The sequence below is a fragment of the Mixophyes fleayi genome, chromosome 1, assembly GCF_038048845.1.
Source record: "Mixophyes fleayi isolate aMixFle1 chromosome 1, aMixFle1.hap1, whole genome shotgun sequence".
In the NCBI taxonomy this organism is placed as follows: Eukaryota; Metazoa; Chordata; class Amphibia; order Anura; family Limnodynastidae; genus Mixophyes; species Mixophyes fleayi.
Genome location: NC_134402.1, coordinates 327,853,804 through 327,868,506, shown reverse-complemented (window position 1 = coordinate 327,868,506; position 14,703 = coordinate 327,853,804). Strand labels below are relative to the sequence as shown.

At 37.2% G+C, this 14,703-nt stretch overlaps 1 protein-coding gene across 1 annotated transcript in view; it reads left to right on the top strand.

Moving 5' to 3' along the window:
• Positions 1–14,703, top strand: part of LOC142159779 (clustered mitochondria protein homolog) — a 48,525-nt gene extending 33,822 nt beyond the window's left edge. Inside the window, exons 17-26 of the mRNA XM_075214493.1 lie at positions 85–169; positions 1,135–1,288; positions 3,875–4,014; positions 4,747–4,827; positions 5,307–5,432; positions 6,196–6,317; positions 10,779–10,872; positions 11,337–11,471; positions 12,358–12,431; positions 12,548–14,703. Coding sequence (XP_075070594.1) covers positions 85–169; positions 1,135–1,288; positions 3,875–4,014; positions 4,747–4,827; positions 5,307–5,432; positions 6,196–6,317; positions 10,779–10,872; positions 11,337–11,471; positions 12,358–12,431; positions 12,548–13,292 — 1,756 coding nt within the window. The 3' untranslated portion in view covers positions 13,293–14,703. The remainder of the gene's footprint in view (positions 1–84; positions 170–1,134; positions 1,289–3,874; positions 4,015–4,746; positions 4,828–5,306; positions 5,433–6,195; positions 6,318–10,778; positions 10,873–11,336; positions 11,472–12,357; positions 12,432–12,547) is intronic.

Here is a 14,703-nt window from a genome sequence, read left to right as displayed (position 1 = left end):
CTTCCCTCTGTTTTTATCATTCTTTCTCATTCTCCCTCCCTACACACATCCTTTCTGCCTGACCTGTGCTGCTCTGTGTTTTAGTGACTCTGTGGAGCAGTTAGTTGAGAAGTTTACCCTGCAGAAAGTGACACTCCTCCGTGAGTTCTGTATAAAGACTGGAGTCCAGGTAATCTTCATCATCATCATCATCAGCATCAGCTATTTATATAGCGGCACTAATTCCGCAGCGCTGTACAGAGAACTCACATTAGTCCCTGCCCCATTGGAGCTTATTCTAAACATACATAGGGGTATATTTACTAAACTGCAGGTTTGAAAAGGGGAGGTGTTGCCTATAGCAACCAATCAGATTCTAGCTATCATTCTGTAGAATGTACTAAATAAATGATAGCTAGAATCTGATTGGTTGCTATAGGCAACATCTCCACTTTTTCAAACCCGCAGTTTAGTAAATATACCCCATAGACTGAGAGAGACTAAGGTCAATTAATAGCAGCCAGTTAATCTATTAGCATGTTTTTGGAGTGTGGGAGGAAACCCACAGGTCGAGGGACATACACACTCCACACAGATAAGGCCATGGTCGGGAATCAAACTCATGATCCCAGTGCTGTGAGGCAGAAGTGCTAACCACTAAGCCACCGTACTGCCCTAGATGTCTCAACACGTAGATGGAATGTTCTGCTGTTGCCTGCAGGGCTCAAGCTGCATCTGTAGCAGGTTTCACAGATGTGTTTTGTCTTATGTCATTCAACAATATTATCAAATGCCCTGTGCACTAAGCTGTGCACTTATTAAGCATTGAGTTTCAGTGTGCTCCACGGCAAGAAAAATTCCATGCAATGCAGCACTTTTCTAGTATTGACATGCTAAATAGTTAAATGAATCCAGTCTGTGTTTTGAAAGTTCAGTAGACTTTAGTCCTGATGCCATTGAACTTTTTTACCCACAGGATAAACTGTTAGTATTTTTTTAATCCTCTGGTTAATTCAATAATCGATAGAGAACAGGATGCCCTCAACTGTCAATGATTCCTTTTAAAATTTATGACATAAGACACATGCAAGGAAGATAAAATATTTCTGTGCACAATATTTTCAACACGCTGCAAATCTTGTTTCATTTCCTTAGATTCTCCTTCGGGAATACAACTTTGAAAGTCGCCATAAGCCAGCTTTGACAGAAGAGGACATTCTTAATCTGTTTCCAGTAGTGAAACATGTCAAAGTTAAGACCAAGGAGGCAAATGAACTGTTTAATAAAGCACAAATCAGCATTCAGCAGGGTAAAGACATTTTGCATATCGTAATGTGTTTGTTTACTGTTGATATATACCATCTGTGTTCATGATCAGCATTTTATTATTGGTTTAAAATCTTACAATTAACATTGTGAATTACACTATAGATACTGGATGCTTTTAGCTTGATTTATATAGAGCAAGTAGCCCCTAACTTTTATATTACATAAAATAGTTATAACAGTTCAAGACATTTTTTTGAGCACTACTCAATTATTTTTCTTGGGTAGAACAATCCTGATTTACAAAGGTTAAAAAGACATGAAACTATGGGGGGGTAAAATAACTACAAAAAACTACAAACCCAGTTGCCAGTAAGAAGACTTAAAGTGAAACTGCTATGACAGACTAATCAGAGCAGGGCCAATGATGGAATGCATGTAAATAGGATCAGGGTACCCTGATGTTATCAGTCTTCATCTCCTGCAGTTCAACTTGTCAACAGATTTGAAGTGATCAAGATTAGAACAACTTATATCCAAACAGATCACAAGAATGTTGACAGCAAAACAAAGAATTTCAGGAGATGAGTGATCATCATCGTTTTTTTGTAAGGTGCCACAAAACTCTGTAGCCCCAGATAGCCATAGTTCCATTTCATACAAAATACAAATATAAATACAGAATACAGAACAAGTACATACAAGGTTGACGAAGGGGGTGCAGACATGAGACAGAGAGTAGAGTGGGTCCTGCTCGTGAGCGCTTACAGTTAAGAGTTTAAGGGGTATATATATACTAAACTGCAGGTTTTAAGAAGTGTAGATGTTGCCTATAGCAACCAATCAGATTCTAGCTGTCATTTTGTAGAATACTCTAAATAAATGATACCTAGAATCTGATTGGTTGCTATAGAGAACATCTCCGCTTTTTTATACCCACAGTTTAGCAAATATACCCCTCTTGTGGAAAGCAACCTGTCCACTCATGTGATTATGTTTACAAGAGCAGAACTGTATATGTTAGGACAGTGTCATGTTTTAGGAGGAGGAATGGAGACAAGTGAGAAAGCTATATACCAAGACTTAAAGAGCATTGTCCTCCAACAGCACAGAGTGAAGTGAAGTTCCTGACAAATAAAATTGTGGTGTCAAAGGCAACTCTGTGAAAAAATGTTCATATATCCAACTACTTTTAATCATTGTGAATCTGTATTAAGTGACCGAGGAAAAAAAGTGGTTCTCACAGGCAACATAGCTCAAACTGCATGCTATCTTGCCTGTCAGGCCCAAAAAAAAAATGTCCCCTCCCTTCCATTTTCTAAAAGCCCAGCATAGTTGGCCCCCCACCTAGTACCAGCCCAATGCTAAATAGTACTAGTCCCCTCCGGGTACCATTTGCACTTGTACCAGGAGGAGCCCAGTTCTACTCAGCAATAGGCCGGTTCTCTATTAGTGCAGGAAGCCAATCATTTATTCCTGCCCCACCCCCCCACACTGATCATGGTGGGGTGGCTCCTAGGCCCTTCTCCAGGACTCAACATAGGCAAACCGAAAAGTAAAGCCAGATGTTTTGCATGTGGATTAGGAACTTACAAACTAAAGAACACCGAATGTGGTTTGAATTTTCAGCATCCAAACCACAGGATAATAAATCCTACAGTTTGAATTTGAAAAGCGCACTCAAAGTGTGAATGATTTGCAAAACCACAAAGTAAATGCCCCTTACTAAATCTTCCTCACCCCCCTTGATTTTGACACTAACTTGCAAAAGATGATGAAAGCTAATGTCTAATTGCTATGGATATGCCAGGGTGATTTGCAAGAGGACACATTTAACATCCTTCCACATTCATATTAGACCTCTTCCTAGTGACTCCCTCCGTTCTTGGAGAACAGAGTTCTTTACTTGTGTAGAATGTAAAATAGGTTGTGGATACTTCCACAAACAGTGAAAACACACAGATAATTTTATATTTAGTAATATTTACAAGTGAGTGTTAGGCATATTTTAAGCTAAATGCATTAGGAATGAGTTTAAGACAGAATTTTTTATCCTTACAGGTAAAATAGTATTTTCTTTTTTATTTTATTGCATTTAGTTTGATTTAGCTTGTTTAGAAGTGGCAATGATTACTTTAAATGGGTTTGTATATTTAATACAAAGCTATTTGGATTACTATGGACTGTAATGTGTGATTAAGATGTTCAAAGTGAATGTGAATAATTTATTTAATTTTTCTGTTGATACATTGCATTAATTATTTATAACCATGGGAATTCTTGGCAGCTGCCTTGTCACTTATGAGCATTAAATATAGTTAAAAGCTTAAGAAAATAAAACCTCATACTTTGACAGAATGTTGATTAAAAGCTTAATTGTAGCACAGTGTACTATGTACTTAATGAGGGTTCCCATAGAACAGTATTCTATTTTACTGAGGATAATGAAAAAAATTCTTGTAGAAAGTGTGTGTATAGACCCAATCACATTATATTTTGGACTGTCCGCGTACAAGCACATTCAGTCGTGCTTTAAATACATGTTTAATGCTTCAAATTGATGTCTGTGTGTATGATGCTTTATGTGGAAATCCTGGGACTGAGGTGCTTGTGTTATTGTGCTTCACAGGTAGCCTAAAAGAAGGTGTGGTTTTGTTAAATGAAGCCCTGGTCCAATTCAACACTGTGTATGGCGCTATACATCCAGAGATTGCCATGTGCCTTCGTCTGCTGGCCAGGATCAAGTTCATTTTAGGAAACATAGCAGAGGTGAGGGCCATTACTATCAATATTAGACATATATGTGCTGATATCCCATCCATAAGGATAGTCAATATGGTGTATGATTTATAACGAAGATAAGGAAGTTGAGTTATGAGTGTGAGAGCGTCATACAACTTTCTGCATATAAATACCATTATTAGTTTATAGGTAATGTTTAATCTCTGCACAGAATCATTTATCAGGACTAGGATGTTACCTCCAAAGTTCACCAGATAAATGAGCTGAAATCTTGCAAGTTACTTACACTTCATATTGCGATCAGTGAAAGTGGAAAGCCTAAGATTGGATTGTGCTAATATGTGACATTTATTGTGACTTTCTCTAATAACCATCCTGAGTGCCTTCTGAGTCAATATACCCCAGAAGAGTTTCTTCAGAGGTCGTGCTCAGGTTTTCACTTTAAATGGTTAGAAATACTTGCAAATGAGTTTACTAGAGGATCCACTGATGGACCCCAAGCTAAGTGAACTTAAGTGGTAGTTTTGAAATGTGTAAGACACAGTAAAAGTGAACCTTTTGTTAGTTAAACAAAAGGATCTTTACTTCTCTCTGATGTCTCAGGACCATTAACCAAATATGTCATAAAGTGGGTGCTACATATCATTTTTGTGAGGTATATTCCAGTCTGACACAGGTCTGCACAATTCCAGGAATTTGAAAATGAACAGAATTTGAAAGTGCACATTTAATAAATACCTTTTTTTTTATCATCAACAGGCTCTGGATGACCAACATAAAGCACTGCTAATGACAGAGAGGTCGCTAGGATATGACAGCACAAACGCCATTCAGGATTATGTATGTTTCTCAGTCAGTCACTCAGAACTCTGGTACTATGTTGTGTTGGGCTAAAGGTCTAACAAGATTAGGGCCTGCATATGTAAATGCATTGTTCCCTGTTTGAAATATTTTAAATAAGGAGATTGAAAAATATAAAAGTTGATCACAGTATTTTATAGTGCTTGTCTAGAAGATATTTGACACACGAGAGAGATGTGGACCAAAGAGGGCTGCATGTGATTGGTTAGGGACGGTTCACATCTAGTCACATGCCGCACCCTTTGGAACAGCTATCTCCTTCCAAGTGTCTGATGGCCAATCACTGTGATATACATCAATTACTTATAATGCTCCATTTATTGCGTAAATGGAAATTTCCCTGCTTAATTAGCAATTATAATAATCGCAATAAAACTTGTATGCATATTAATATTTTGAGCAAACATGTGGTCTTATGTTTACTCAGTTGGATGACAGAGTTGTGCATTTTCCAACAGGTCCTCCTCTCACATTACTGTTTTGCTAGTGGACAGCTACCAGTAGCGCTGAAACTGCTGTACCGTGCCAGATACTTAATGCTGGTCATAGCTGGTGAAAATCATCCTACCATGGCTACGCTAGATGTGAGTATATTCTTTGTACATGTGAGCTGACTAGGAGTGGTCCCTGATACTTCATTAAGAGTGTGTCTGCAGTTTTCACCAATGAAAGGTTGGACTCATGCTAACAATATACGCCCTAGTCTTCCATTGAATATACTGTATCTAACTTGGAATATTTATTTTCCCAGTTTCGCTAAAAATGGCTGACACCAATGGCTGACATGTTTCGTAGGTGACAGTTGCACTTTAAGCCTATCCAGTGATGCTGTTGCTATCTATAGAAGCATCTGGTCTATAGCCTGATCTCTAAATTTACAGCAACGGAAACCGTAACATTATTAAAAAGCGTAGTATTTTACACTAGTTCACAAGCCCAGATTCACATTTAGTTGTCCAACCATACTAAGCTCCATTGAACTATTCCCCATCTTGACTTATTCAAATAAAACATGTTCTGGATCAGAATTCCAATACAAAATGTTTTTTATATACTTTTATGTATATGTTTTCCATCACATTCACTCTCTCTACACATAAAATAAGAAAGAAAATGAAAAACACATTGTTGAATGGTGAACCACAGGTCGGAATTGTCATTTTCCTGCCCTACATTAGGGCCTGTGTTGTCTGTTCACAAATCCGGGCCTGTTTTTTAAATTATGAATGTAGTTGGTTTTACCTTTATTTTAATAAGCATGAACAGTCTTACCATATATACAGTGTATAAGTATAATGTGCTAGCATAGTGGTTCATGCTGGTTTCACATGTTTTGTAATCCTGCAGAGTAATATTGGAGTGGTTCTACAAGCTGTCCTTGAAAGTGACTTGTCCCTACGGTTTCTTGAGAAAGCTTTGGAGGCCAACACGAAGTACTATGGAAATAAATCCCTGGATGTCGCTCTAAGGTATAAATATATTTAACGCAACACAAATTTACCTGTAAGCAGGGTGTTTTTTTACGGGGATTGTGTAAATTTGACAACCCAACACTTTTTTTTTTTTTCTTACAAAAATGCTCAAAAGAATATATGTCAGATAATGGGTAGACATCGCAGTATGTGTGTATGTAGCACACGCAAAGGCAGCCAGTATTGCATCATGGTTTGTTCAGGAGCAGATTTGCTCCTCACTCTTTAAATGAGGCCTTATCTGTTTTGGAATTCTTGTTATGTAGTAGAAAGCTGCTGCTAATGATCAAAACACAGGATTTTCTATAGCAAATTGGATTTTTACAAGGGTTATACAGCACTGGCTGACACTACTTCATTTGTCTTTTCACAGCAAACGGTTTTGTTTTGCTTTTGGTTTTTATGTTTGGCACAGTACAGCTGTCCAGGACCCTGACCTTGTGAAGGTCACTTTACATTGCTTATTCGACTGTGTACTTTATGGTGTTTTACCATTATATTTAGTTCACTTTTGCCTTCATATGCGTTTTTTTGTCTTTAATAAAAAATATGCTTACACTTCATTATCTATAAATAAAGCATTACAAAAACAAAACAAACATCTACTTTTTGGAAAGTAGCATGGAAAGTAATGTGTTTCATTTCAATGCAGATTTCTCCCATTGTGTATATGTACTACAAATTTATATATTTCACCCCTTGGCTGCTAAGGCATGTTTGTACTCCTTGTGCCGAACTTATTTTGACACTTTTTAGTATTAGTCTTTTTTCTGTGCTATACTCACCAAGTCACATCTTGTTTCTTCAGAAAGTTCAGTTTGTTTCATTATAACCATGACTAGAGTGCATAATAGAAAATGGTGCAACTTCGTTACTTTTTTTTTTCAAATGCATTTCAGAGATCACAGATACACAAAAAGAAGGCTGGGAAAGCATTTAGACAACTAGGCAACCTCTCTCAGATGAGGGAACAAAAATCATTCTAACCCAAGTCTGTAATCTACAAATATGCACCTAATACTTTACTTACATAAATATATATTTATTTGCCTTGTGATAACCAGTGATCAGCAGACAATAAATAAAAAGGAGCTCTCTTGATAGAAATAGGGGATTCTGTTCTTTCCATTATGGGTGTCTGCGGGTATCTTATTCCCTGAGGGAATGAAACCTGTTCTGAATTGCATGGGGTTGAGTCCTTCTATACCAGGGAATCCCCAATCCACAGGCTTCTCTGATCAGCTCAGCCTGTTATAGCCTAGTGTGGATTGGGGGGACTCCATGTTTTTCCTACCCACTGATTGGCTGTCACTAGCCCAGGCTATGAGCACTGGTGCTCTGTTTACTTCTGGGGAGCCACACTTTTTTGTCATACACATTTAATAGGACAGTGATGATGACTGGCATATCTAGTATGCGATAGCATATTAATGTGCTTTTAGTGTATCTTGATTTGGTCGCATTTCTAACACCCTATTTTGAGTTGCATACATACAGTTGATACATACAACTTAAAATAACCAAGGGCACAAATATTGCGGCCTGAAAATTGCACTCAACTCTAGATGAGCCCTGTATGAGCAAAATTGCATATAAAGCCCAGAAACCTTTTTGTGTTATTTATAGATCAGAATTTCAGTGACATCAAATCCTGTTTAATAATTCCGTTTTTCTATTCAAGAAGGGATTTTCTTTACAATTTTTCGCATTTATTGGTAATTTTAAACATACCATATTGTTTTAACTAACGCTTAACTATTGCTTCAACTTTTCTAAATTAAAGACAGTTCACTGCAACTAAATGTATGCAACATTGTGGGCATTGCTAATCTGTTAATTTGGCTTTATGCACAGTGCAATATACTTTGTCTTCTTGTCATTAATTTGTGAACAGCTGGAATTAGCATAATTATTATCATAGATATGTAAGGCACCACAGTACCGTACAGTAGGGAAAACAGGACATACATAAAACAAGGACATACAAGGCGGACAAAATAAATGCAGACAAAAGGTTTGGAAGACCCTGCTCATTAGAGAGCTTACATTCTAAGTGGAAGAGGGCACAGCTGAAACAAGAGGAGTATATGTGGCTTAGAATAGAGATTGGTATAGTTGTGAGGGTGTATTAGTGTGAATACTTTTATCGGTGATCAGGTAAGCTCTAAAGAGATGGGTTTTTAGAGAGCGTCTACAGGTTTAAGGTTTGTGTGCAAAGCTTGACTGGGCGTGGTAGGAAATTCCATAAGTGGGGAGCAGCACAGGAGAAGTCTTGTAGGCGGGAGTGACAGATGGTTACCAGACGAGAGAGGTAGATCGGAAGATCAGAGGTAGATCTAAGAGGGCGGCAGGGAGAGTATTTTGATAAGAGATTTGAGATGTATTAAGGGATTTGTAGGTAAAGGTGAGTAATTTTAATTGGATTCTGGTGAACACATGGAGCCAATATAGGGATTTGTAAAGTGGTGCAGAAGATGTGGAGCAGTGAGAGAGAAATAGGAGTCTTGCAGCAGCATTTAGGATAGACTGCAGTGTGTATATATATATATGGGTGTCGGGAATTCCAGAGAGAGCGGCTGGATTGAGAGATGCTTTCTTTAGAATTGATGAAATGAGCGTATGTATAAAGAGGATGGAAATGTGCCAGTGCAGAAAGATGGTTGATGAGGTACAGTGGAAGAGAGGTAGTGGAGAAGTTGGGAGGGACTAGGGTTGAGGGGATAGCTTGTACGGTGAAATGATGAGATGAGTGTAGAGACTTCGTCTTCAGTTACTGTAGAGAATTAAGGGTGTGGCATTTGGCATGAGGAAATATCTTCCCGAATTGTGTGTATTTTGTCTTTGAAGTAGGTGGCAAAATCAGGAAGGAAGGGGGAGGAGGAGCAGGTGGGCAGAGAAGTGAGTTGAAGATGGCAAAGAGGCGACTTGGGTTAGAAGACTGAGTGGATATTAGAGATTTGAAGAATGTTTGTTAGAATAAGTTAGATTTGGGTGGATATGATATATGTTTCAGAGCCAATGTGGACCCTAGTAGGTCTAGCGAATGACACCTGCAAGGTATGTATACATGCTTTCAGGGTTTTTTTTTTAACTTCTACATCTCCACTCAAGATTACATTTCTAATTTTGGATGTTAATCATTTAACTGCAAGCAAAGTGCAGTCAAAGCAGTTCATGATCAATCTCTCCAAATCATGAGATCTTGGCTGAGTTTATCATATTGTAGAATATTTATCATTAGGAAATACAGCCCAATACATCTGTAAAATCTGCTCAAGTAATTAAGTTGAACACTTCTGTTACAATAGCCTTAAAGAATACCTCTGTTCGGAATTAAACGTTTGCTTAATGTCTGTCTACCACATTTTAAAGTGCAATCAAGTCCCAGTCATTGGAAACATTTACATGTTAGTGGGTGTTCTGGAAATGCTCATAATGGAAACTGTAAAAACATCACTATCGAGATCAAACTACTTCCACTTTAGGAGTACCCTGATAATTAGTTTAAACTTTAGATTATAAGTTCTCACAAGCAGGGCGCTCTTCCCTCTTTTCTCTACTTTCATTACCAACAGCATGCCAGTGCTCTCCATCCTTTCCTCAATCAAGCAGAAATAAGCCTGTTCTCGATTAATTCCATATTAAATAAGGTAACAGCTGCATGGCAATATACATGCCCAATATTTAAACAAAACAAAAGGACAACTGTTGTTATCCTTTACACTGCATATCTGTGTATCTAGGAAAATCAAAACATGAAGTATTGGATGCAGGCTTAAATGTTTTGATCAAAATATGAACCAATACCTCATGTTTTCGTTTTGCTAGATACACACAGATATGCAGTGTTAAGGACAAGCACTGATAACAGTTGTCTTTTTGTTTTCTCAATCAAGGATTCTGATCCTGCTTTATTGGGTACAGGATCGGCTTGGGCTGTTTTTTTTCTCTCCTTCCCATGTCTAATGTTTTATTGAGAGGTTATGCCCCTCCTAGCTTCTCGGTGCTGGGTATTGCTCATTCTTGCCAGAATATTATTCTGTCTGTATTGCAGTGCTTTGCACTACATATTGCTATTGTACTATTTTTGACAGATTGTTTTGTCCTGTTTTGCCATTTAATATCTTACTGTATGTACTGTACTGTATTCTCTGTTCAGTACTGCAGACCCCTTGTGGTGTGTCTTAATGAATTACAATAACTTTTTTTCCTGCTATAATTCTGAATAAGATTGTGTTCATCCCCATAAAATGCAACCTGCAATACAGCTGTGTGACATCGCAAACAGCATATGCACTGCGAGTCACTTTTGAAAATGACCTTTATTGTGGTTTAACCCAATGGTTGGCAACCTTGTATTCTGGGTGCTATAACTTTTTTCTAGGTATAACATAGCTAAATTCAGAATATATATATTGGTATCTTATCTCACTTAATGATAATCTGTCTTTCCTACAGCCACCATTTGATAGCTCTTGCGTATACAAGCAAAGCAGAGTTCAGATCAGCAATGCAACACGAAAAGGAAACATATACTATATATAAAGCCTTAGTAAGTACCAAGTTTCATAAAGCTATACATAGAAATGTGCAATTTCAGCAAACACAAACAATATAAAATAAGAATGAAGCATGTTTAGTAGTATAAAGTGTTACTTATACTCTAGGTCTAGTATACAAGGGCATTAATACTACAAATTTAATATGTGCTATTAAATCCTTGTCAATGCGCTTTAATGCTGATGGTCCAAAGACTAATGTAAGAGAATGGACCCACACACATACACTTTCTGACAAGTGGTTATTTTGCTTTCCACCAGTTTTAATGCTGCCATCACAAATACTATGCATTTCCAAAGCCTATACATATAGTGCACGTCCGTTAATACATTTACTGGTATGCTGACAATGAAGTGTGAATCTTAGCACAATGTTTAGCATCAGACCCTGAGAAAACCTGGAAACAGCTGATTTTCAGACAGGGCAGATCTTCATATTTTCTTATGTTGCTTCTAGCTCAGCGATTCTCATGAACGTACAAAAGAGAGCTCTGCATTCTTGAAGCATGTTACACAACAAGCTGTAAACCTGCAGCGAACCATGAACGAGATCTACAAGAACGGCTCTATTGCCACCTTATCTCATGTCCAGGTAACCAAGGCTATTGTATTGACTTCCCTTGTAGGCACAGTAGACTTGGAAAAATAGATGCAATGACTCATCACACATTGTAGTCGGATATACAGCTTCTGGCACTTGTTCAAACTATTATATTTAATACAAGGAGAAAACCTCAACAACAAGAGGTTCTCATTAGTATTGGAACTAGACCTTATTCATGCTGGATCAGTTTTATTGATTTTGAATGCAATATGAATACTGATTAGTGAATGGAAGGTGAAGTTGTTTAGAGCCAAGAGCTGACTTGGGCAGTGTACTGAGATGTAATGTCTAGTGTCAGGGGTTATTATTGTTCTGGATATTAGCTCACTGCATCAACCACATCGAGTATATGTTATATAAATAAAAAGAAATAAAAAAAATGAGTATATATGTGTGTATGTATATATATATATATATATATATATATATATATATATATATATATATATACATACATACATACACCGGGTATATATATATATACACATTCACACACATATATACTATTTAGTTTGGCGACAAGGTCTAGCTATATAATGTAACCCCTGGATGGATCTACTATTTATGTTAGCTATGGATATGTCAGTGCTTGCCTGCCCCTGCTCTCCCCCATTCCACATTTCCAAGCATAAGGAGTTGTTGGTGTAAGTTGTGGCCAGATGTGTATATGGACGTATGTATAAGAATTTTTGGTGCACATGTGTAGTATGGAAATGTATATTTGTAAATGTATATTAATCAGCTACGTCTAACTTAATGTGTCCAATTTCTCTTTACCCTCAGTTTGGGGTAAACACAGATTCATTGTTGTTAGACAATGTATTTCATATATATGTATGGTTTCACTGATTTGGAACATGTATCTTTCATGCAGAGTGTCCCTCCAGGGATTGATACCCTGTTGCAACAGCTGAACCTTCTCAACGGCATTATACGGATCAGTGTCGGGTAAGGGATAGCTGGCTGTAAATTTAGGAATTTGCTCAGTCCTCTGTGCTCTGTAATGTTACAATGAAGCCCTTGGGATTATTAGATAAACATACTTTTGTTGCCTTATTTTGCAGCGCTCAAGTACAAAATGACAATAGCGATGCAAAAGAACACATAAAACAGAATTCCACAGACAGTACTGAAGAGCAAATAGAACAAGAACAAGGATTACTGTCTGAGGAGCACAAGTCAGGTTCTGAGAAGATAGAGGGTGGGACCAAAGATGAGACTGAAGGTGAGCAGAAAAAGGATGGTGGTGAAGACCAAATGAAAGATGGCAGCGAGAAAAAAGTTGGAGCTGAGGAGCAGAGTAAAGATGCTAAGGAGCAACAGGATGGAGTTGAGGAACCACATAGTGGAACTGAGGAGCAGGTTAAAGATGCTGAGAAACAAAATGATGCAGTTGAGGAGCTGGCTAAGGATACAGAGGAGCAAAAAGATGGAGTTGAGGAGCAGGGTAAAGATGCTAAGGAGCAGCAGGATGGAGTTGAGGAGCCACAGAGTGGAACCGAGGAACAGGTTAAAGATGCTGACAAACAAAATGATGTAGTTGAGGAGCTGGCTAAGGATACAGAGGAGAAAAAGGATGAAGCTGAGGAACAGATTAAAATTGCTGAAGCTGCAGAGCAGATTAATGTTACAAAAGAACAAGAGGATGCACTAATAGAGCAAAATAATATAACTGAGAAAATGTCTAAAGGAACTGATGGTACTAAAGAGGATGGGCAAACTGATAGCAAGAATGAAGAGCACAGTGTTGCAGAGGTTCAGCAGAAGGAAGTAAATGGAAAACAAGATGAGAATACTGAACAGTCCTGATCTGTAGGTCCACCCAGCACTAATATATTATTAATATCTACCTATTGATACCTATTGATAGGTAAAGGTCAACTAGCAAAGCAATTCTTTATTACAATGGAATATTTCACAGTGATTTCTAAGTTACTGTGAAAAAAAAAAGAAGCAAATTAATGTTTTATTAAATGTACCTTTTAGATGGTATTTACATCTAATTTGGGGATCATAAACAAAATACAAGTTTTGAGTCATGAGAAATGTATTTTTAAATGATTTTCCACTTTTATATTATTTTAACTTATTGTATTATCTGCTGTAGCTAAAATGCAGTCAAAAGCAGACTTTTTAAATCATTTATACTCTGAACACATTAATATATTCACATGGGCTTAGACCTAATTTCCAATCCATAGAGCAGGGCTATATGGTGCCAAAAGAAATTTGTTTTCTATGAGGCGATCATCGTATCTAGAAGTATTTTGCTTTCACTGACTACGGAATATCAAGGAGTACTTCCAAAATGAGACAAGATACAAATGGGTGAAGCCTGTACAAACAGCCCCATCAGCTTTTGGGAAAACACACCTAAACTGTCAGGCAGGTATTGGATTTAAAATTAAGTACTACTTTTGTAGCCTATAATACATAACATTGTCATCACATTTCTTTGAAAAACACATCAGCTACTAGACATAGTCAGTATGCCTTTTACATTGCGATATTACCTTATACTGGAAGAGGGAATGGGTCAAGATAACTCTTCACTGCCATTTACAAAATGAAACATTACATTAACAAAACCGCTGTAGCTAAATCTCTTGCAATATGATTTCCACTAAACATGCATTCCCTTTAGTAGTGTTCATTTTTCATAGGTTTAATTTATTATACAGTCTAACTGTATAATGGAATTTACTCAGTTTAGTAAGCTGTCATTATCCGAATAGATTTTGCTCTTAAACCGCACTATCACAATACCAAATTCATAGTAAGACATGTGAATATGGGATAACGTTACCTGCTTAATAAAGGGTATATTCCACATTAAAGTGGAACAAATATGTGTGCCATATAATTATATCAATATTTTATTTACCAAAGTTAAATATTTTCATCTGGTTGAATTTAAAAAAAGAAAAAAACAGTAGTATAGAGTGTGAATGGTTTGTCACATATAACCAGCGTAATACTTGTCTTTCAGCCAGAGGGCGCAAAGCTCACAGACAACTTTGTCATAATGAGAGTTTACATGTGGAGACCTGTATAATATGACCTGGTTGTCTTTTAACACCTTATTTACAGGAATCAAGAGGCTAAAATGGTTTGAATACAACATTTGAACTATACATTTGATCACTGTGTTCTTTATATTTTTCTAATGTTATTTTTACTTTTTCTAAAAAAAACAAAACAAAAACGCTTACTAAGATTT